The 24,090-nt window shown below is 39.8% G+C and overlaps 1 protein-coding gene across 1 annotated transcript in view; it reads left to right on the forward strand.

The window, feature by feature from the left end:
- The first annotated feature begins 578 nt into the window (after positions 1-578).
- The window catches only part of MDGA2 (MAM domain containing glycosylphosphatidylinositol anchor 2), an 837,636-nt gene continuing 814,124 nt past the window's right edge, over positions 579-24,090 (forward strand). The window contains exon 1 of the mRNA XM_023222649.1: positions 579-1,012. Coding sequence (XP_023078417.1) covers positions 733-1,012 — 280 coding nt within the window. The 5' untranslated portion in view covers positions 579-732. The remainder of the gene's footprint in view (positions 1,013-24,090) is intronic.

Raw genomic sequence — 24,090 nt, forward strand, 5'->3', positions numbered from 1 at the left:
GCCGGCCAGAGCACCTCAACGCTGGCGGGGCGCTAAAGGCTATTTTGGAGACCGGTGGCAGTGGCGGCGGCAGCTGTGGCTGGTGTGCCCAAGCGAGCTCCAGACGCACACTCCGCTCCCTGTTGGACCCTTTCCTCCTCCTCCTTCCCTCTCCTCCCTTCCCTCTTCCCCACCCCCGTTCCCCTAGCCCCACTCCTCCTCTTCCTCCTCCTCCTCTTCCTCCTCTCCCTGTTCGGCGATGAGAGTCTGTATGGTGTAACAGGATTGGCGTTGCAATGGCAACTGATGGAATGGGGGAAGGCAAGACAGCAGGGCTGGGGGCTTCGGACTGCGGGCGGGCGGGCCGCTGTCGCCGCTTGACGCCCCTCCGGGGACCTTCGCGAGTTACTTTGTAAAGGCGAACCCAGGCAAGAGTGCCCTGCTCGGTGTCCCGGGTCAGAGGCCACTTCCTGCTCCTCGGCTGTCCAAGCCAGGCTCCCACCGCGCGGCACCCCGGGCCCCCTGCCCGCGCCCGCCGCCAGCCCAGCGCGCCGCCGCCGCCGCCGCTGCGGAGACTCGAGCCCGCTTCCCTGAAGAACACTTCGCCTCACAGCTCCCCTTCCCATCACCTCCCCCTGCTCCTCCCCGGCGTCTGCGATTTTCCCAGGCACCCGGTGTGAGTGCGGCGTGCGTGTGTGTGTCAGGGTATTGTGTTGTGGGAGAGTGTGTGAGTGTGTGTGAGCGTGTGTGTGCATGAGTGTGTGGAGTGCGGGGCTCCTGCGCTCCGCTCGCGGCCGCCGCCGGGGAAGGACAGACGGACGGCGCTTCCTCCTTCGGCGAGCGGTTCCCGGGCACCTCGGCTCGGCCTGGGCGCGAGTGGAGCGCGCCTGGCTGGCCGCCGGCCTCCGGAAGGTCCCGCTGCGTCCCCCCTGGGCTGGATATGTTCATGTTCACGTGAAGATGGATTTACTGTACGGTCTCGTGTGGCTGCTGACAGTCCTCCTGGAGGGGATCTCCGGCCAAGGAGTGTACGGTGAGTGGAATCGCGACGCTATCGTGACCTTGTGATTCTTAGGCAAGATAGGCTGGTGAGCGAAAATGCACGACTCGCGCCGTTCTGGGGCCCCTCCCGGCGTGGCATTTGATTTACACTTCATCACGTTATTGGGAGCGATAAGGAGGCAGCGAGCGCGCTGCGGATTGGGCTGTGAGCCGCTCCCCCGGCGCCTGGGCTCCGGCTCGGAGTTGGGTCTAGCTGGCAGCAACGCACTCGTGCGAACGAGTGGCTTTGCACTTGATTTATCCCCGCGGGGAATCCGAGCTCCAGCAGTCTTTGATTTAATAATGGTTTGGCTCCTTGGCATGCCACGGTGTCGGTGCCGCGATTTCTCCCCACCCCTTCAGGGAAGGTTCCAGTGTGACCCCGTGAGTCCCCCCACCCCTCTCCGCCCCACGCCGCCTCCTCCTCTCCACCTTTTCCTTTTTCTGTGAATGCCTACATGCCTTGATTTTCCGGCTCAGGAAGTGGGGTGACAGTTGAGTTGCGTTCTGCACCAGCCGTTGCCATGAGCACTGACTTGGGGAGGGGAAAATAGCAGACAAGATTCTCGGTGCCAGACACAATTAAGGGACATGTTTGTGTGAATGGATGAGCAAATGCATGAATGAACGGACTGCTAAGTCCGCGCGTCTGGGTTCCAGGGCAGGACACCAGCTCGCTGCAGCGGGAACACAATCTCATCTCCCTTCTGGAAAACCCAGATTTAGGTTTAGGAACTAGAGAAGGGCAAGTTTGTTAATTAGGAGGTTTTGAAGTCCTCAAAAGCAAATTCAGGTTCTTTTGCCTGTCAGCAGTTGGCACCCTTAGCTTTCAGTATTGAAACACACACACACACACACACACACACACACACACACACACAAACACACACACACACAGGTCATGTTTAATAGTGGACTAAAATGTAAGTCTTTTCTTGGGACAAGCAGGTGGTGCCCAAAAAATAACTTCCGTGTTTTTGAGGTCTGGTGGGAGGTTAGAGGTGCACACCTTGAGGGGACATCAAGCCAAGACCCGCCCACAGCCAATCCCACCCCTCGCCCCTGAGTTAGTGTCCGCAGAATGTGTGCTGAAAATCCAGGCCACTTGCCCTTGGTTTCACTCAGGTGTTTGGACTCTGGTGCTGCAGGACTAAGTCAATGGCTGACCCAGAGCAAAAAGGAATGAATATTTGTGGAAGTGTCAGAGCTTTCCCTGCAGACCCTAGAACTGACTGCAAAGTGGACACAGGTGCCAGTGAATCCTGAGTCCTCAAACTCTCTGGGAACGGAGTGCACAGTGGGCGGGTGTTTGGGGATGAATGCCACAAACCCAGCCTTTACTCTGTCCACTGTGTTCTGTCCAGGGCTGAACAGTGCTGAGGTGAGCTCTGGTACCCACTGCACTCCATCTGCTCCTCCCCTTTCCTGTGTTTCTAGCTCCCTTCTTGGCTTCCAAGAAACCTTCACTTTTTCCCACCTCTAAGGATCGGAATGTCCCCTCTCCCACCCCCTCCTTCCCAAATGAAAGACAACTGTCTGGTGGTGGTGATGGCTGTGGTAATGAGTGGGGAAGTGTGTATGAGAGAGATGCTGAGTCTCCTGGCAGACCTCAAGGTTTGACTGAGAACTGGAGGTGGGGCCTGAAAAGGGTAGGAATTAACTTAGTGCTTTTGTGACTATCCTGGACCCTGGTGCCCTCTGAACGGCTGAGAAAAATGGGGATTCTAGCGATGTGGGAATGCTGGAGATAAAGCCTTCTCAATGGGCTGTTCCTTAGGATGGGAGAGTCTGAATTCTTCTCATCCCATGCCCAACTCTGTATTCCTCTCTCATTGATTCAGATCATCTTAGCTAAAAGGAATTTTTTGTTCTGGTGTGTTTTTCAAATTTGTGTATATGCATGTGTGAAGGTATGTGTGTGTGACGGGGTGATGAGAAGTGAGAAAGGTTGGGGGCATGGGAAGACAGTGGGACATTGCTGAAACTATCTAGATCAGAAGGGCATGGTTCCATTTTCCTGTCACTTTTTGTCATTCAGATTATTTGTCCTGGCAAGTCTCAAATTGGGTAGTGGAAAAGGGTAAGATCTGGTAGTGAAGACAAATAGGAAACAATTGCATTAAAATAATCCTGTGATTATGTCTGTTAACAGTAAACAAGGAGGCAGTTCCACTACTGAGCTGATGATTGTGATGAAGGTGGGGGTCTTTTTCATTTAGTTTTTGTTTTTATATTGATGTGGTTATTAGTCATATAGCTAGGAATAGAATTGCTTTTGTGTGAAAAATATTAATCAGTATTCCTGGCCATTATACATGTCACAGCTATGAGATGGGTTAAAAATTATATATTACTTTTCAGATATGTGTTATTAGGCCCCTAATCTTCAGCATTAGCATCGCCCTGGAACTTGGTTGAAGTGCACATTTTTGGGCCTCTCTGAGATTTTCTAAATTAGGAATTCAGAGTGTAGGGCCCAGTGGTTTGTGTTCATCACCTCAAGTGATGATTACAGTGGACACTGAAGTTGAGAAACACTGACATAGACTTACAGTTTCATTGCTTTGATTTTGTGAATAATGAACTTTCTTAACCTAAATTAGTTTTATTTTTGTTTGTGGAAGCATTTATAAGGAAGAGAACATTTTAAAAATTTACCTAAAAAAGGAATCAATTGTAAAGGACATAGACATAAGATTTAGAGTAAGGTTAAAAAGTGTGTTTTGAACATTTTATATTAATAACTTTGAGAATGATTAATTTAAAAGGCAGGGTTATTGTAAACAGAAACTTCAAAAGCCTAGATAGGAACTTTGCTAGCATAAAAATCTGTTTTCCTTTATTTGCCTGTATTTGCTACATGTAAACCATTCATACTACACACAAACTAATATTTCCCAATAGTGTTTTCTAGTAGCGTGGTTCAAGTGGAAACACAGATGATTTTCTAGGTTACTCAGGCAAAATCACTTCATTGTAGCCTAAAATTGTTTACATGATTTAGAACTGTGTTATTATAAACTTTCTTCCCTGGAATAGCTAGGGTATCCCTTTTCTTCTCTACTTCCTCACTGAAGAACTCTGAGCATGAAATTCAGTTTCTATTTTTTAGTGAATTGAGAATATTTGTTGTAACGCATGGATTATTTTCTCTCAAGTATTTTAATCTTCTTCCTGTTATGCCCAATCTGTTTGACAACCATGTGCAATACTTAAGTATAAAAGTTTCTGCTATAGACCTCCTAGGAACTTACTGTCATTATTGGACTATTGCTTAGCAAACTAACTGCACAATAGCTAAGATTTATATATGGTGTCAGAGTTGGATGAGGGAGATTATCTATTAACTGCCTACCTTCCACCAACAATTCTGTCCTATAAATTTTTTTGTAAGTTATTTCTTACATTTTTGATATCAGATATAACATCACAGTAATATGAATTATTTGAAAATATTTCTGAAGGAAAGGTTGCAAGAAAACCTCTTCATAATAGAATAGCACAAAAAAAATCATATGAACTAACCATGGCAATTTTAATGGATAATACCCACTTGACATATATATTTGGCAATATAAATCTGTGCATTTAAAAAATTTTACTTCGTTAAGCTATAGGTTTTTGCTTAGTGGATTTTAAAAAGCTGTTTCTATTAAAATAATTCTCCCAATTACTCTTGGAATGTTAAAGTTTTGTTTGAATTTTCCTTTTAGCTTAATTAAACACCACTGGATAACAAAAAGTCATTAAATGAACTGGTATCTGGTTTTCACATTATTAATTTTGTTGCACTCACATTTCATTTGATTTAGGATAACTGATTGACATGGCCTTAAGAATTGGAATGTAAAACCTAGCTATCTGTATGCTTATTGAAATACCTAAAGCTAAGTGATCCAACACATTTTCTTAGTTTTGAAAGTTTTCTTTGTAAGTCATTCTATCGTAGTAAGTCATTTGGGTTAACTGTGTTTTTTAGAGATCCTATTGATAATGACATCATATCAAAATTTGTTATTCCTGTAAACTTATCAGCTGACTTGCTAAAGAAAGAAAAATTATTCTGTTGAATTCTGTAGTTTTGCTTCTGGTCATCATGCCTTTAATTTCTAAGGAAGTTATTAAACATTATGAATGCATTAGCACAGACAAATCCCCACTACCAACAAAAAACAAAATACAATTCCAAGTCTGAATAGTTATTTTATTTTATTATTATTATACTTTAAGTTCTAGGGTACATGTGCATAACGTGCAGGTTTGTTACATATGTATACTTGTGCCATGTTGGTGTGCTGCACCCATCAACTCGTCAGCACCCATCAACTCATCATTTACATCAGGTATACCTCCCAATGCAATCCCACCCCCCTCCCCCACTCCCCATGATAGGCCCCGGTGTGTGATGTTCCCCTTCCCGAGTCCAAGTGATCTCATTGTTCAGTTCCCACCTATGAGTGAGAACATGCGATGTTTGGTTTTCTGTTCTTGTGATAGTTTGCTAAGAATGATGGTTTCCAGCTGCATCCATGTCCCTACAAAGGACGCAAACTCATCCTTTTTTATGGCTGCATAGTATTCCATGGTGTATATGTGCCACATTTTCTTAATCCAGTCTGTCACTGATGGACATTTGGGTTGATTCCAAGTCTTTGCTATTGTGAATAGTGCTGCAGTGAACATACGTGTGCATGTGTCTTTATAGCAGCATGATTTATAATCCTTTGGGTATATACCCAGTAATGGGATGGCTGGGTCATATGGTACATCTAGTTCTAGATCCTTGAGGAATCACCATACTGTTTTCCATAATGGTTGAACTAGTTTACAATCCCACCAACAGTGCAAAAGTGTTCCTATTTCTCCACATCCTCTCCAGCACCTGTTGTTTCCTGACTTTTTAATGATTGCCATTCTAACTGGTGTGAGATGGTATCTCATTGTGGTTTTGATTTGCATTTCTCTGATGGCCAGTGATGATGAGCATTTTTATTGGGAACTAAATCAAAAGATGATTTGGAGTCCTGAAATGGTTAATTCACTGTCCAAAAGTAGCTTTCAGAATGCATTAAAAGTAATAAATAGAGTAAGCTTAAGAAACATGTGAGTATGACAAATTAGCAAGCTATATTAACTCAATTCAGGTAATATCAGTAAATCTCATACAATTTAGGAATGACACCCTAGGCAGTAGCTGGAGAGAAATGGCTTGGTGGAATTAAGAACAAGGGCATAAGTGATACAAGGCGGCTCTGGAAGATATTTCAGATGGTTGTTTAGTAGGTTGAATTTGGGTGGATAGGAAGGAATAAGAATGACATGGACGATCGGTTGGCCATTACATTCAGTCTCAGGATGTTGCCATTCTTATAGCAAAGTATGTTATCTCAACATATGTTGATTATGATTTTTGTTCAGATTGGGTTTGGAGAGGCCCTGTGATGAGATACTGCCTTTGACTAAACCATATTTAGGGTATTAGTCTGTAGGAAAAGAGGAAGAGATTATTTTAATAAATGCTGTTTAAAAATCAATGTGAAGCTCTATTATATAGCATCAGCTCCAACCTGTTTTTCCTCTTGTCACTCCATTGTCCCTACACACTCATGCACATTCTTATATTGTCACCACCTTGGCCACGATCACGAAAGAAAAGTGACTGGACTGTTCATTGTATCTTGGGATCATTTTTGCCCATTCAGAAATTGTCCTCGTTGGTCATATTACTGAGATTTCACATGCAAAATGGGCAGATTATTTTATATAGTGTTACTTGCTCTTGTCCTATATTTCCCTGGGAAAGCCCCTAAGTGGACTAATAAGTATTTTAGATTGAGCAGGTTGAGCCTAACATATTTTACAATGAATAAGTCAGTTAGGGTGCCAGAGTTTAGACAATTAAGAGTCAGAGATAAAAGTTTAGAGATGAAATAATTCTGGTGAATAGATGTCACAAGAGAAATTCTAGGAAGGCATTTTTCAAGATCTTGATTTCTTTGCTTAATTTTATTATCTTTGGTTATGCTTCTTTATACTTATATTTTACCAATATTTTTATTTTTGTTTTATAGTTGTAAAATACCTTAAACCCTGCTGGAGAGGAAGGGTACAAATAAACTTTTCTGAAAGGAAGTGCTCTGTATTTTTTTAAAACTTACTATTTTAATGTAACTGCAGTAGGGCTCATGGGGATGGGATTATAGCATAAGCCTGTGAGTTCAATTATATTTTATTAAGACATTGTCGGGAACCATGGTTTGGAGTTGTGTTCCAGGTATAGAGGTGATTCATCACTCATATCCTCTGACTTGGTCCCCATGCTTTGAGAAGAGTCTTGCAAAGGTTGGGCTCAAGGTTTGTAATCTACAAAGGCAACGGCAAACAGCCAGATACAGGGTCCTACTCTGGGAACTGAGCTCGAGAGCTTGTGCTCTTTGGTAGCTCAGATTACCTTAGGGAATGTGCTGTCATCTCAGTTAAATAAGAGGAACTCTTCCTTAGGCTCCCTTTTGGCTGTTTTGGAAGGATATGCAAAGTTTATTGCATACATTTAAAGTATGAATAGAGTGAACATTTTTAGCTTCTTTGTAATTGACAGTAACTTAGTGGTCCCACAAAATAACTTTTGTTTCTTTGCTTCAGTGACTGTGAGTGTAAACACTATATTACTTAGAGCAAACAATAAAATATTGCATTCTAGATCCTATCTTTATTTTCAAATCCAATTAATAGTCTTTTGGTCCTGTAAAATCATAAAGCTGGAAGTGAGAAGAGACTTTAAGATATCATTAAATCATCTCACTAATTCAGGACACAGTGATTTTACCATTATATCAGGCAGATGGAGGTCCTACATTGTTTGTGAAACTTATTTTCTCCAGGGTTCAGTCGTATTCATTAGATGGATTTGTTTTTCACAAACTACTAAAATATCTTATTAAAATAATCTCTTATTAAAATAATAGGGCATGTACTTTGTTATTTCCATTTTATATCAGTGCAGTTCCATTTTCTTTTCTAACTATACCACCTTGCACTGATCCCATTTCAGCTTTTCTGTATCAGTTTCTTGCTACTTTTCCAAGACACTATGCCATTTCTAATCTTGTTTTTAAACACTATTTCTTTTCCTGTTGACTTCATTGATTGACTTGAGTAAGATCTACGCTTTCTGTTTCAACATCCAAATCGTATATTCCCTAGGAATTACAGAATAGGATTTCAACTATTATAAACACATTTTTGGCTATTACACATTTACTACAAAGTTATTTAAATACATACTATGGTATGATGAAAGGCATTAGAAATTATGATGTAACTTACTCTTTCTGTCTCTACAACTTTGCATAAACAGGAACCTCAGTTTCTTGCTGTTCCTGCTCAACTCTATATTAAGGACTGTTGTGTGGCTCATATTTGGGGTCATGTATATGACATATTACAGTATCTTCAAGCAGTATATTTTTTGTCTTGTTTTGTTGTAATGTGAATGGTGGAAATAAAAATAATCAAGTGATCCTGTAGAAGGGAAAACATGTCTTCCTGAAAGAGGAAGGGTTTGTTCACAGCTAGGCGTCTCAAAGTCTTAATGGACAGCACAAAAGGCAGCTGAGATCTGAAGGAGGTGAGTAGGAAGTAAAGGCTTTTAGAAAAATGTATCTACCCTTTAAATAATGGCAAAACAGCAAAAGCATATATTTTTATTTGAAGCCACTAGAACTTTGTTGTAGTGCATCAGAGTGAAAAGAAAAATGTCTGCTGTCTGCCTGAAGAAAGACCATCTTGAGGGAGATTCTTCTGGTGTCCTGAAAGGAAAGGATGAGGGGATAAAGCGCTCTTAATAGGGCCTGTGGTCACTCTGAACCAGATTATTCTTCTCGCTGATGAGTTGTGGGATTTGGGAACACAAGGAAAGGTTGGGTACAGATTGAGCATTGGAGCATTCCGTCTTTTACTCAAAATACTAGAGGAAGATGTGCTACTTTTCAGAAGTGGTGACCAGTGAGAATTCCCCACACAAATTCTAGACTGACTTAAGTTCAGTTCTCATAAATTCAGTCAACTAATTAATGTGTAACTGCTGTGGATGATGCATGTAGCTATGTCGTAAGGTCTGTAAAATCAAAGACGTTATGCATTAATCCAGGAGATAAAAACAAATAGAAAAACAAATAAAATAAGACTATGAGAAATACACAAATGTGTGTACCTAGATCAGAGAGAGGAATTACATTTCCTATTGTGGTTGGAGAAAACTTGGAAAAGTTTGTAACACGTAAGACTTGAAAGTGGGTTGGCATAATACAGATAAAGAAGGAAGAAGGGGCATTGCTATAGCATGGATTCTAGGTGGAGGAATACTGGTACAGAAAGAAAAGTAGTCCTGGAATGGGTATGTAATAAAGCCTCAGCAATTTCTTTAAAGTTTACCCCAACTAGAAAGATGTATCTGTCCTTTAACCTATGTAATCATACAATTCTACTGTATGAAACTCTGGAACTTGCTCGGATATATATGTCCATCAAGATTCTGAAGTGGTGTGTGTTAAATGTGCGAAGCTAACTGACCATTTCTTCAGAAGATAGGACAGTTATCTTCAAAGTTCCTGTGGGGGCAACTCCTCTTGGAGGTAAACTCAAAGACTTTTTAAAGTCTTTTTAGAGTGCTAAAAAGAAGTGCTGTTTAGCAGCAGCAGACTATGGGTCCAGAATGACTTAAAAAATCATTTTGTTCTTTACGAATGTACAGCCACTGAGATGAAGGCATTGCCCTTGTGAGAAGAGAGGTATATGCTTTCATTATTGTTTTTTATTACTGTGCCAGGCAGCGTGACGTAGTTGAAAACTGTTGGGTAACTTGGGCTTTCTTCTTGTTCAGCTGCTGCTTTACTGTGTTACCTCAGGCAAAATTCTTAATCTCTATCCCTCAGTTTCCACATCTAATAAACTCTTAGGAGAGTGTGCTGATGAATAGCAGTAATGTAGATATTAGCAAGAATAAGAAAGTACAGCTGCTTTTTTTTTTTTTTTTTTTTGAAATGGAGTCTCGCTCTGTTGCCCAGGCTGAAGTGCAGTGGTACGATCTTGGCTCACTGCAAGCTCCACCTCCCGAGTTCACGCCATTCTCCTGCCTCAGCCTCCCGAGTTCCTGGGACTACAGGCGCCCACCACCATGCCCGGCTAATTTGTTTTGTTTTGTTTTTTTTGTATTTTTTCAGTAGAGATGGGGTTTCACCCTGTTAGCCAGGATGGTCTCGATCTCCTGACCTCGTGATCCACCCGCCTTGGCCTCCCAAAGTGCTGGAATTACAGGCGTGAGCCACCGCCCTTGGCCTGCATTTTTATATCTGGAGTAGAAGCGGGAAGGGAGCATGGAGAGTTTCCCTTCTGTTCTTAAAAATCTACACTTAGATGCTCTAGCAATTGAACCTCATAATAGGACTGTCATTTAGTTTTTAGAGCAGAATAAGAAGCTAGGAGGTAACAGAGACCAAGTAATTTTTTTTCTGGAAAAATATATTCTGGTTGTGTCAGTCTAGTGGAAAATGACCGAAATTGAGTATTTTTAAACACTGTATTATAAATATGTGCATGAAAATGTGATTTGATATTGTATTTCGATGCATGTGTAGTTTATATTGTTCCTTATGCTGGTCTCCCTTTCTCAATCCACATAACCCAGGAGTTTCTCCTTCTTCTCCTTAATGGTGGTGGTTAGCCAGGAGCTGGCATCCCCCATTCATTTAAGGGCTCCAGAGAACATTAGTGCATCCTAAACCTTATGGTCATGGGTAAATTCATGCTTATATAAATCTATAAGTGTGTTCAAATACGTGTATCTATCTTGTTTTTGAATCAAGGAGCAAGAATATTCTTAATATTCTTCATTTCAAGACTAATTGAAAAATATGAGTATGTGAAAGTCAGCCATCCAATTGGAAAAAAGTAACCTAGGGATATATTTATAAGAATACTTATAATTGGTAGTTAATACATTAAAAACAGAAAATGAGGATAAACCATTAAATGGGGTCATCACACAATTACTGTGTAACATCTTCTAGGTTTGACCCAGAAGTAACCAGAATTGGCGTTTCCTACCCAGTCACCTAATCATGTAAAACATCTTTAAATTAGAATTAACTGAAAAGGCTGAGTGGGACTTTACTCACCATTAAACTGTAACAGCCACATACCTAAGAAAGCATTTTATACATAATGCATTTTCGTTTTCTTTGGCAAACACTTTCTATTTTTGGAAGGTGGAAGATAGTTCACTTCCATGTTCTCTATTCATATAATTAACTAGATGGCTGTAATTGCTTAATTCAATTATTCTTCTTCATGTCTGAGTATTAACTCAATATTAGTCGAATATATTGGTCAAGTATCTCTTTAACCAAATAGAAGGCAGTCTTTACTCAGGACTGTGAAAGACAACAAAAATTGTTAGTTGAGAAGATTTTTCCCATTATGTGAAATGAGCTGTATTGACTTTGCTAAACAAATCACCTTAAGCAAAGACACACAGTACTCTGTAATATGGACAGATATAACTCCCAAGTAATTTCACAGTTATCCGTCTAACTTGGTATCTTAGAATGAGTGAAGTTATTATCAAGAGTTGGCATAGTTAATGTTTTTATTTCAGTTCTGAACTTGTTCCTTGTTTTTCATGGGTTACTCTACACCGTTGTTGTGATTCTGTCTCATCCTTTGAGTAACTTACATTTTTCATTTGGTTCATGTTTCACACTGGTTTGTACCACCTGTGCAACAGAGATGCTATATTCATTTTAGAGTTTTAGGTCTTAGTCCCAATCAATCAAAGCTCAACCTTTGACTAATTTTTTTCCTCCTTTGTTGTGCATAGATTCATCTAAATATACTTGTCTAAGGAAGTGCAACCCTTTTCCATTATGACCATTCCCTACAATATTATAAACTACATAATGACATCATTACTGTGAAAATCGGGGTTTAGAAACCTCCCAGTCTTTCCCCAAGACAAGAATAACTCCCAGTACACTGCAGCCTGAAATAATCTGTCTTGTTTCTCAGAGACTGCTTATTCTGTGATTATTTCCTGTGCCTCACTATCAAACATCCCTCCAATTGCAGCAGCTGGGGTGAAAAGTGGCCTCCTTCTTGCTTCCTGTGATTTTGCAGCTGAACTCTATGATCATTATGTCTTTTTGATTAATATTTCAAAAAGTATTTAAGTTTTTTATTTTCTGTCGTCATTGATACTAATTTGTTAATGCCTTACCTCTCTAAGCTTACTTATGCAAAGAAGTACTTTGACAACCCTTATGTTTAACCACCTCTCCTCTTCCAGAGAGAGCTAAAGAAGATATACACACACACAGAGGCACATGTGCATATGCATACACACACATTCATAATACAAGTATATATTTGTATATAGAGTATTGGCATGTATACTATAAAAATAAATACTACATGTTCAAGTAGAAATCTATTAACTATGTTAAGAGTATATAAGTGTGTGTGTGTGTGTATTCAACAATGCTTGGAATAGTAGCTAAATTTTATTTAGGCTAATCCCAAGAAACTGGGTATTTTTCCCACTTCTCTTGCAAAGCTAACTCTAACTCAGTATTGGCAGCAGATTATGCAGTCTCTCACCTAATACTTAGTTTGTATTTAAATATTTGTGATACATTCATGTTTCTTTTGTTCATGGGTTTACAAAATTACCTTTAGAAACTGCGATTACTGGCCAAGCGCAGTGGCTCACGCCTGTAATCCCAGCACTTTGAGAGGCCAAGGCAGGCAGAGTGGCTGAAGTCAGGAGCTTGAGACCAGCCTGCCCAATATGGCGAAACCCCGTCTGTACTAAAAATACAAAAAATTAGCTGGGCGTGGTGGCGCGTGCCTGCAATCCCAGCTACTCAGGAGTCTGAGGCAGGAGAATTGCTTGAACCCGAGAGGCGGAGGTTGCACCACTGTACTCCATCCTGGGCGACAAGAGCGAAACCCTGTCTCAAAAAAAAAAAAAAAAAAAAAAATAGAAACTCCAATTACGTCTCTTTTTTGCAGTTGACCAAAGAGAAATATTGCTTAGCTGCCTAACAGCAATGCGTGTGCAGTTTATTTCACCTGCATTACAATAATGTATATATTTGAAGCTTAGCATCACTTGTATATTCAGAAGACCATCCCTGCCGTTCTACTAATCAGGCCTTTAAGTTGTATTTTCTTCTTTATAAGTGAGCTTTTAGTGCACCAGCATGTCTATATTCATGTCTGGATTCTAAAATACATGCACAAACAAAACTTAAGCAACGTGGATTATCTTTCATCTTTTTTCACCTATACTTGCAAAATAATTAAAGATGAGATATAGTTATTTTTTTATAAAATAATTGCCATTTATCAAGTGCCTACTGTATGCCACACCTTGTATTAGAAGTTTTATAGACATTATGCCATACTCTAATCTTTGTGATAGATACAAAATCTGAAATTCATGAAGTTTAAATAACCACCATATAGTTACTGGTGGCTGAATTTGGAATCAAATATGAAATGTATGTAAAAATAAATATTTGTATACATATTTATTTATATTATTAAAATTATATTCAGATGGGTGTGCTTATACTTTAATGAAATCATCAAAGTTAGGTAGCTCACGCTGGGCTATGCATGAAAATTATCTCAAGCAGTATATACTTGAAATGCAGCTTGGGTAATACATTTTAGCTTGTCACATTAGAAGTATATATAGGTAGCTAATATCAGCACTTTATACCATACAGTTTTATTTCTTAGAAAAGAAAGATGTGATTTATAATTCTTTTTTCTTTTCAGAATTGAAATGCCCATACTGAGGACTCTTTCTCATATAATTTATTTTTGGAATGATATGATATTTTAAGCTTATTCATAATTGGTAACCTCTAAAAATGAAGAAATGGTTCTACTACATATTCTGCGGAAGTAGTTATATTCCTCCATGTACAATACAATAGTAGGTATGTGCTTATAAGAAATAACCGTTGTCAGGTGTACTACTTTATTTCTCCCTAGGCTGATTAACAATCACTGGCCTTGGAAAGACTGATAGTTAAATGTCATATTTGGCCTAATTTTGTTGAGCTGCCTCCGGGTATTGCTTCGGCATTTTTCGCACAGAGTTAATTGAGGAGACTCTATCAGTGGATTTCTTTTCTTGAAAATCTTGTGTGTTCAAGAGGACAGTTGATTGCGAGCTCTGCCCTTCTCTTAGCTGACAGTGAGTTCTTCAAACCTCAAAGCTTACAAATTAGTGCAGTTTAGTGATTTGTTTTAGGCTTTTAGCTACAGTATTTGCCACTATAAAAGTCATTTTTCCTATGCTTTTTGAATGCTGTTATTGTGTCCTATAGTATAACCCTGTATCATTGTGGCTATTGTGTGATTGATACAGGAACTGCTTCAATAGGAAACCATTTCAAGAGAGAACAGGAAAGGTATTATATTCAGCTGTAGTGCCATGCATTTCTAAGCAGCTGATGTTTTCTTTAACTGATAAACATCCCCCCTCAAATTTTCAGAGGCAATTGAGTCTTTAGAACTTTAACTCTTAATTCAGTCTGGCTGCAAGAGCGCTGCCCTGAAATTCATTATACATTCACATTTTACAATTGGGAATTCATTAAATTCTGTAGCATAACTGTTGTTATTGTATTTCAAAGCCAGATCTTTTCTTAAAAAAAAAAAAAAAAAAAGAAAAAGAGCATGGAGAAGCACTGATTTTGTGAATTCCTTCTTTAAACAATGACTTCCTAATATCTGACCAAATACTTGAAACTAATGGGATATGACTTTTTGCACACTGGAAATAGTGCTAATGTTAAATAGTGGAGCCATCGTGCATTTTGTAACCAAAAATTTCAAATTAAACTGGAAGCCTTTGTAAAGGGCAGAGTAAAAGATGAGTCAAATGCAAGTTCATAAGAGTTTAATAGATTTCATGTTTTTACAATTTACACATTTAGTTCTATATTTGGGAGTACTCATAGAATATAGTACACCTTTTTAAAATCTTTCTCTGCTTCCAATTTTTGCACGTTGTGATATATTAGATGCATACTCTATTTTGAGTGAGAGTGGGTAGTGACTTCATAATTGAGGTACACACTTATACACCTAAGATTTAAGTACATCTGTATGTTGTGCTTTATCATTTAATTTTACCAACAATAATTAAATAATATCCATGAAAGGTGGAATAGAGTTTCTTAAATAAAGTAAAAGGTAAAATATCTTATGAACCTAAAAATGCCATTTAAATGTCTTTGGCTGTGACGAAAACTAATTTAGACTTTCTTAAGATAGTTCTAAGTTTGTTCCAAGAATATTTTTAGCGCCTTAACTATTGACTGCTTCTCATTCATTTTACATAGTTGTCACCCTCTCAACAATTATTATGACATTTCAGAGGTTTTCACAGTATTAATGAAAGACTCAGCATTTCTACGGATGGAAAGTTATTTATAAAGCAAATAATGAAAATAGTAAAGCAGAATTTCAACCTACTATTTTGCTCTGCTCTGGGGATTAGACTTGAAGTTGCATGGGTAGGAGCAAATGTGTTAGCCTGGTCATGATCTTAGCCTAGAGAAATAGACCTAGAGAAATAGGAATAAATTTATTTACATAGCAGGGTGATAGGAGGCTTTCATGTCATGAGGATTAATAAAATAGATCAAGGCAGAATGCAGTGTGTGCATGTCAAAGATTGACTTCTCCAGGAAACCAACCCCAAGTGGAAGGTTTACACGAAGGTGGTTTATTAGAGAGTGATGTTGGGAAGAACACCTGTAACGGAAGCAGGGGGCCTGGGTAGAGCAGAGGGAGAAGGTGAACTCTGATTCACTTGCAGCAGAGTCCTAGGCTGAGTGCATGGGATGCTGTGGAGTTGGGATGGACCTTCAGAGATGTTCCAAATAGAAAAATAATTCTGTCTACTCCCTTTTCTACCAGTCCTTGGACGTGGGTTGCCCCTGGGGCAGAACCACTATATTTGGGTTAGGCAGCTCCCTTTGGTGGAAGGGAAATTCTGGGAGGAACTCAGTTGTGAGCAGCCACCAGTTAACACTCTCGGAAGTTGGGAGAGTGGATGTCTTCTTCATGCAGAAGGAGTTCTGGATGTTACATCCCATCTTAGACCACTTGTGTTGCTCATATCTGCTTGCTTATCCTATTTGAGAACTGGACCCTCAGGAGCTGGCCTTTTATCTGAAGGAAACTTACAAAAGAGGATGGTTAGTGGGACAAACGTCAGCCCCTACGTCTGGTCTCAGAACCATGTCTGATACTCATCATTCCCCCCTTTCTACTACTTCTTCTAGATACCCATTACCCTCAACTAGCAATTCTAAAGGACTAGATTGTGAACTTGGCGAAGTGACCTGAAGGACCTAAGATCCTGGTCCCCAAGATCTTCTCAGGTCACAGCTGATGCATTTATTGGTTTTCTACCAGAACTAGGTAAGGGAGCATCAACACATACTTACATGGGTCACTGGAGTGCCAGAGGTCGTCTCCCCTGCTCTTGTTACATAACAGCAGCCTTGCCTCCTCCAGACAATCAGGATTTATTATCCCTGCCTGAAAAGTGACTTTGTCCTTTGCCTGCTTGTCTTTTGCATAAGGAACCCAAATAAACAGGTGACAGCTGTCACAGGAGTTTGAGACTCTTGCTGTTGTCCCTAAGAAAAGTGTTCCTCCTCTGGGAACCGATACATGTTAGCCGTAGAGGCCCTGTAATTCTGGGGACAGGAAGTACAGATACCCTACATATGTCGTGGGAGTGAAGATAACTGAGGACACTACACCGCCTCCTTTTGGCTCTTGGACCTATGTATTCTACCTACTGCTACATATAATAGTCATTATGTGACACAGCTACATATAATATTCATTAATTTAGGACTGTGTCATATGCTGCAAATGTGGGGTCCAAGTCTTTAAGAACATCATCTCCAAGCTGCTGTATTAATGCTGCTCCTTCAAAAGAGTGTTCTATTAGATGATGTGGCAGAACCAGTAGATTCCATGGTCATTGCAGCACCTTCTTTTCTGTTCAGTGGATCCCTTTGTTTAGCACAGTGTTAGGAGAGATCCCCTTTTGGGTATATCACATATTCTGAAACCTCTTATATTGATGTGTTTTATGGGGCACTGTAGGCACAAGGTAAGTGTCAGTTCCAATCAAGATGAATTTCTAATCTTTCATTTGTAAGTGGAGTCCACTGTACTCAATTTCTACCAAATGCCTAATTAGTTTCCTTGAGGAATGGGGTACATCGGAGTTCCTCCTGCTAGCAGGTTGGACATTTGACTGCAACATTAGCTAGGTCAACGCTGATGAATGGAAGATTTTGCTATTCAGTATTTAGATAATGTCCATACTTTTCACTATGGCTTCTTCCTTTTTGTGTCTATTGATGCAACATTGGAGTAGCGATGGCAAGCTGGCTAATGTCAATAAATCAAGTTATTGTGTATTCTGATTCCAATTACTATTGCTCTGTAACAACCCACCCCAACTTTGTGGTGTAAAACACTCCCTTTATTGTATTCATGGATTCTGTGGCCAAAGAATTTATACGAGGGATATACAGAATGGCTTATCTTTGCCCCATAATTTTTGAGCCCCTACCTGGGAAGACTTGAAGATGGAGGATGACTTGACATCCGGAGGCTGGAATCATCTGCTGGCATCTTCACTAACACATGTGATAGTTGAGACTCTGGCTGATAGCCGGGACTTTGGCTGAATTGGAAGGTGGAACACTTACATGTTACCTCTCATTGTGAACTCTCACATAGTTTGGGTTTTCTTACAGCATGGTGTCAGCATTCTAAGAGTAAATATCCTGAAAAGGTACAAAGGATTGCTTTGAATTTTGCCTTGGAAGTTACATGCATCAATTATGTGGTGCTCTATTGTTTGAAGCAGAGACAAAGGTCCACTCAGGTTGAAAGAAAGGGATTATAGATCCCACCTCTTTACACCTCTTTATGGGAATAGTGTTAAGTTTACATTTAATGGAGGACTTGGAGAATTGGAGAAATTGTTGTGGCCTTTTTAAAAGAATACAGTCTGCCACATGCCTCTTTTGTGGTGGATGCTCTCTGGGGGACAATTACATGGTCTACAAAGATGTCTCTACTTTGTGCCCACTCCCATAGGAGGTACATTTGCATGCCTGTTTTTCTGAGTTATTGTTGCTGATTTTCTGTCACTTCTGTTTGCAGGCCTCCAGCCAACAATCAGCCAAGTTATTCACTGCTGCCAATAAGACTATGTTTATTTTTACTGCAGCCACTTCTCTTTCCATACAACGTGTATGGTCTCTGAAGCTCTACCCCATTGGGAATATTTTCTCTCATTGCACTCTTTGAAGGCACCCATTAGTGGGGCTGCAGGGCAGGTGCAGTACCTTTTTGGTTTATACCACACATGGAGCTAACTGATCTGTGAACCTGTCTTGAACTTGGTGGTTAGAAAGGACTGCCCATGCAGTCATAGGGATGAGTTGAGGGAAATGAGGCAGTGCAGCAGGAAAGATGGAGGGGGTTGCCATTTCTGCGTGTAGCTTACTTGGGCTTTCTCTGTCTACTTGTGCTCAGTCCCAAATGTATCATTTTTATTTAATAATGGATTGCTACAGGACCTACTTGATCTTATGACTTGGCTGACAAAACCTAGTTATAATGGACATTTTTGGCACCATGGTCTCTTAATTGCCTATTTTCAGGCATTCTGCCTAAGTAAGTTCCCAGCAGTACACCATAAACTGTTTGTCAAGTGATTTGTAATTCTGTGTTGCAAATGGCACAGGCTTGCTGAAAAACCTTCAGTGGCTAACATTGTGATTTTCCTACAGGGACTTCCTGTAGACTTTACATGTTGCTTGTCACACCAAAGATACTTCTAATATCATGGGATGTTTGGGGTTATATGGTCTAAGCGAGGAATTAATTCTTCAGTTGAATCTGTACCTCCTCTGAAGTCTGTAACTGCCCTAAGCCCCAGTCCAAGCCAGCATCCTTCTGTGGCCCTGGTAAATAGGTCAGAACAGAATTCCCGGTATGGACTGTGTTCTCTCTTAGATCTAAAGTGTTCTGTTATGGATTGTGCTACCTTCTTATTGATAGGGAAAGTGAGCTAATTTCTTCTTTTTTGGAAGGTTGCCCTTTATTTTGGAATGTGCATCAATTTGTCTTTTTTTTGGAAAGATTGTCTTTCCATGACTCAGGCCATAGACTCCTACAACTCACTGAGGAGGTGTCTATTTTCCATCCTCTGAGCGCATGTCTTACCCAGACTTCCAAAGTACTTGCCACTTTTTGCTTATTTGGTTCTCTTACAGGATGTCATTGATATTATATAGGGGGCCAGGATAATGTTCTTTCTAATATCCAATAAATCCACATTCTTTCAGACTATATTTTGGCAGAGGACAGAGAAGTTATTTTAGTCTTGGGTCAGGATGGAAGGTGCATACTGTTGTTATGTCCATGTGAATGAGAACTGCTTCTGGTTCACTTTCTTGGTAGAGATGGATAACAGTGTTTTCGCTAGATAATTGCCAGGTACCATGACCTAAAGTTGCATCAATCTGCTGTAGCAAAGATACTGTAACTGGCCAAGCACTGGCAACTGGGGCTTCTACTTGGTTGAATTTGTGTAATTCAATTCCAGCTTCCAGCATCTATCTGCTTGTTGTATCAACAAAAGTGGTGAATAAAATGAAGGGCACAATGAGGACTGTAAAATGTGCCTCCTTTAAATCTTTTAAGAGTGGTACTGATATCTTACGTTGTTTTTAGAATGCAATACTGTCTTTATCCTAGCAACATTATCACACCATTTTCTGGAGTCCTCACCAGGGTGTTATTAAATCCTGTATCCTGGGAGGGTCCTCCCACATCAAAAATGCCTCTCTTATCCAGCATTGTATGTCTTCCCATATTAATCTAGCATCCTTAGAATCAACTCATCTACATACTCCCCTAGCTTCTGCCAGTACTTATTGGCTAAATCTACCTCTTTCAGAGCATAGTCTTTTTTTCTTCTTTTCTCCCTTGGTAATCTTAGCACCTTCATTGCTGGGTTAACTTGTAACTTAACCCTGGTGATGAGTTTGGCTGCCAGTAGGGGAGTTGGGGTATATTCCAAGGGGGAAATACACTGTCTTGATAGGTGGAGATCTCTTCATAACTGGCACTCTCAGTTATTCAACTTTATGTTCCATTCTCTGGTGACCCAGCATCTTCAGAATTGGTTCCAAAGTTGTTCTACTGATTCTACTGGAACATATTGGCTAGGTCCTGTGGCTCTTTTGGACTATTGTCCCTGTCCTCCTTTTGAAGGGTTAGCACTTCAACCAGTTGTGACTTGCCCTTAGTTATTGGCCATTTGGCCAGCAGAGGAGGTAGTGGAAAATCCTGGGTGGGACTTATGTTCTTTTTCAGGGAAGAGTCATCTTCATTGTCTTCAAGCAAGGGGGGAAGCAGGAAGCACTTGTCTCTTAACAGGGAGGAGACTTCTGTAGGCACGTAGTGTCCATGGGAACCTGATGATCAAGATTATTGACTGCGTCAAACCAGATTTTGTTATCTCTAGGCCTCTTTGTATTCCCAATTTGCACCCTTACTTTCATGTAGCTAACTTTTCAGGTGAATTCAATCGTATGTAGAGCTTTGCTCTTATAGTTCTCTATCTGAAGCTAAGGAATATTTTTACGCTATTTATAGAGGTGAAATTCTTTTTACTCCCTGGGAAGATCTTTGGCCTTAAATTGATGGCTGTGTTAGTTTTCTTTTGTTTTTGTATTACCACAAAACTGAGTGGTTTTAAGCAATATTAATTCTCTGTGTAGGTCAGAAGCCTGACACGGGTATCGCTGAGCTAAAATCAAGGGTTCAGCAGAGCTGCATTTCTTTTTGAAAGCTCTAAGGGAGAATCCATTTCCTTGCTCTTCCCAACTTCTACAGCCTGCTTATGTGTCTTGGCTCGTGGCCTGTTTGTTCTGTTTCCAAAGCTAACAACATCACATCTCTCTGTGCCTTTGTTCCATAGTCCTGTCTCCCTCTGACTCTCCTCTTCCTCCTCTGTCTTGCACTTTCTGAGACCCTTGAGTACATTGGACCCACCCTGATACTTCAGGATGTCCTCTCTATTTTAAGGTCAGCTGATTGACAGTCTTACCTCCGCTTTGTCATGCAGTCTAACATATTCACAGTTTCCAGGAATTAAGATACGGACTTTTTTTGGCGAGGTTTGGTTTGTTTGTTACTGGTTTATTGCTGCTTACCACAGTAATACATCAGTGTCATCTTCCCATTTTCCACTGGCTTTCTCAAATGCGTGGGTAGCCTCCAGAGATAACCATCTAATTTTGTAGTCCTTGTAATTATTACTTCCCCCAACTCTTCAAGCATCAGCATCATTGCACATACCTTCCTCTGGTATATTATCCCAGTTCACCTAGAGAAGACAGAATTACGTAAAGCTCACGAGCAATCTCAGTCATAGATCTCAGCAGATTTCAGCAAAGAACTATTGCTTCCACAGTATTCCCTGGATGAGTGAAATCTATTCTCCTGGAAAAAATCATTGCTATTGTCTTGTTCTTATTTCCTGAGTTTTATTTCTGTGTGTGTGTGTGTGTGTGTGTTCCATAGAAAATTGATTTTTCTATTTTAGAAGACCTTAACTGTGGAAATTTCACATCTTCTTATGGTGAGAATTATTTCGTGTCCATCTAAGATCCTTATGGGATATTGAGGTTCTACTGGTATGGATTTTGGAAGTTAGTGGTATAAAAATGGAGAGAAGATAGTTTGTCAGACAGTGCTTCAGCCTGAATCTGGCTCAGACTTTCAATTATTTCCCTGTGGTGTGGTAAGAATCTGGGCCACACAGGTCAGTTCTTTAGGGATTTTGAAATCCCAATTTCTGACTCTGAGTTATAGTTCTTACTCATTTTTACTTTTTTGAACAAATTAAAAGTGATATATTTTCTTTCCACTATTAATTATCTGTTGCTGGATAAACATTTGTGTGTGCCTGAGGGGAGGGGAGCAGTGTTGAAATGATCTTTGCAATTTTAAAAATTACTAAAGAGTTATAAGATACTAATTTTTAATGCAATATCCATTTGCCTGGTTTGCTGATGTTTCACAGTACTTGTTTTAACTCAGGAAATAATTATATAATCCTGAAACTTTAATGAAATTTTAATATCATCTTTATAAGTTTGTTACTTGTGAATCAAAGCTTAATTCTGTTTCAACACATGTAACTATTATAACTTGAACAAATTAGTATTTTCAGATAAAGGAAACCTACTTTGTAGTTTTCCATCACTGAAGATAGTCTCATTTATATAACATTTAAGGACATTCATGTATTTCTGATACTTTTATTGCTGTTATGTATGTATAGGAAAAGTTCAGGGTTTTCTGTGAATAATTTATAATGTCTATATAAAATTTTGTTCTCAGAAATAATAGATGAGAGGAATATGGGCTGCATATAGGTTTTGTGTAAACAACCTTCTCTATTCCAAAATAATTTCAGATGTTCTGATAGTACTTTATAGCAAAAGAAGATAATAATACTTTCTAGCAGATAAATATATTTGACAGCGATTGCTTCTGTATATCCTTTGCTAGTTCTTCCTCTTCTCCTCAATCACAGGTAATCAAGATCCTTATGTTTCTGTCCTTGTCCCTCTTTCTTTTCTCACCACGTACCCTCTTGCCTTAGGCAGTTTAAATATCATCCCTGTCTGCCAACTTTTAAACTTATATATCAGGTCTTTGTTCTGAGCTCCAGATTCGTATGTGTAACTGCCTCTTTCACATTTTTACTCAGAGTGCTCAAAGGCATCAACATTAATATGTTAAAAGCTGGACTGTTGGTCCACCCAACTCTTCCTCCTCATCCTACTCCTTCTCATTAAGTCACCCAGGTCCACATATCATTCACCTGAAAGTCATGCTTGACCTTGACCTTTCCGCTTTTATCCCTGAAAGCAGACCATCACCTTTATTGGAGGATCAGTTCTACTGCCACCACTGTTATCCCCTCCATGTTTCTATTTTGTCTCAGTATTCTCTTCATTAGTCTCCCATTTGCCCTGTGAGTGCCCCTTCCTCATGCTTCATATACCTCCCTACATACATCCATATATCAAGCCTATGTGATGGCTAAAAACAACAAAGCAGATTACATCACTCTTCTGCTTTGAAACCCATTCAGTGGTTTCTCATTCCTCTGAAGATAAATTTGCACCTCTACTATCATTCTCACACACTCCAGATATGGCCCTGCCCACTCTGCTGCCTCATCTTGAATTGCTTCCCCTTTAAGCATTGTGGTGGAGATACAGTGATTTTTATTTCATCCCACGGAAGCTCTAAGCTCTTTTCTGCCTCAGAGTCTTTGTATGTGCTTATCCATTGCTCCAAAAATGTCTGCCCTGTATTAGAGTTCTTTAGTATTTATGGGTGTACACACACACACACACACACACACACAGTCTCCCTTAAGGTCATCTACAGGTTCTTAAAAACTGTGACTTTAAACAAAATGACATATAATGAAATGAATTTTACTATAGGCTAGTTAACATAAATGACAGTTAAGTTCCTGTGGTATATTTTTGGTCACAAAATCATCACCAAATTTCTAAATAAAGACCCAAAAAGCTTCTAATATTAAACATTGAAATAAATGTTAGCTATACAGACTTTTAAGAAATCATAACACCAAGTGAGATAATTATTTACCCAGTTTTTGGTGAATCATTGAGTGACTGCAGTCATAGTGGCAGTGGGTCAAATCAAGGAATAAACGTTTGCAAAATGAAAACTGTCACTACCTACCATCATGCAATTCAAAACAAACAACAGATATGATGGGCTTGCTGAGTGCATTCGTGTCACATTGTTTTTTCGTGCATGTGTATGATTATCATCTGCTTTACAGATTTTTATTTTACAATCATTTGTGTTAATTCATTCATTTATGCATTT

Source organism: Piliocolobus tephrosceles, chromosome 6 (assembly GCF_002776525.5).
Source record: "Piliocolobus tephrosceles isolate RC106 chromosome 6, ASM277652v3, whole genome shotgun sequence".
Classification (NCBI taxonomy): domain Eukaryota; kingdom Metazoa; phylum Chordata; class Mammalia; order Primates; family Cercopithecidae; genus Piliocolobus; species Piliocolobus tephrosceles.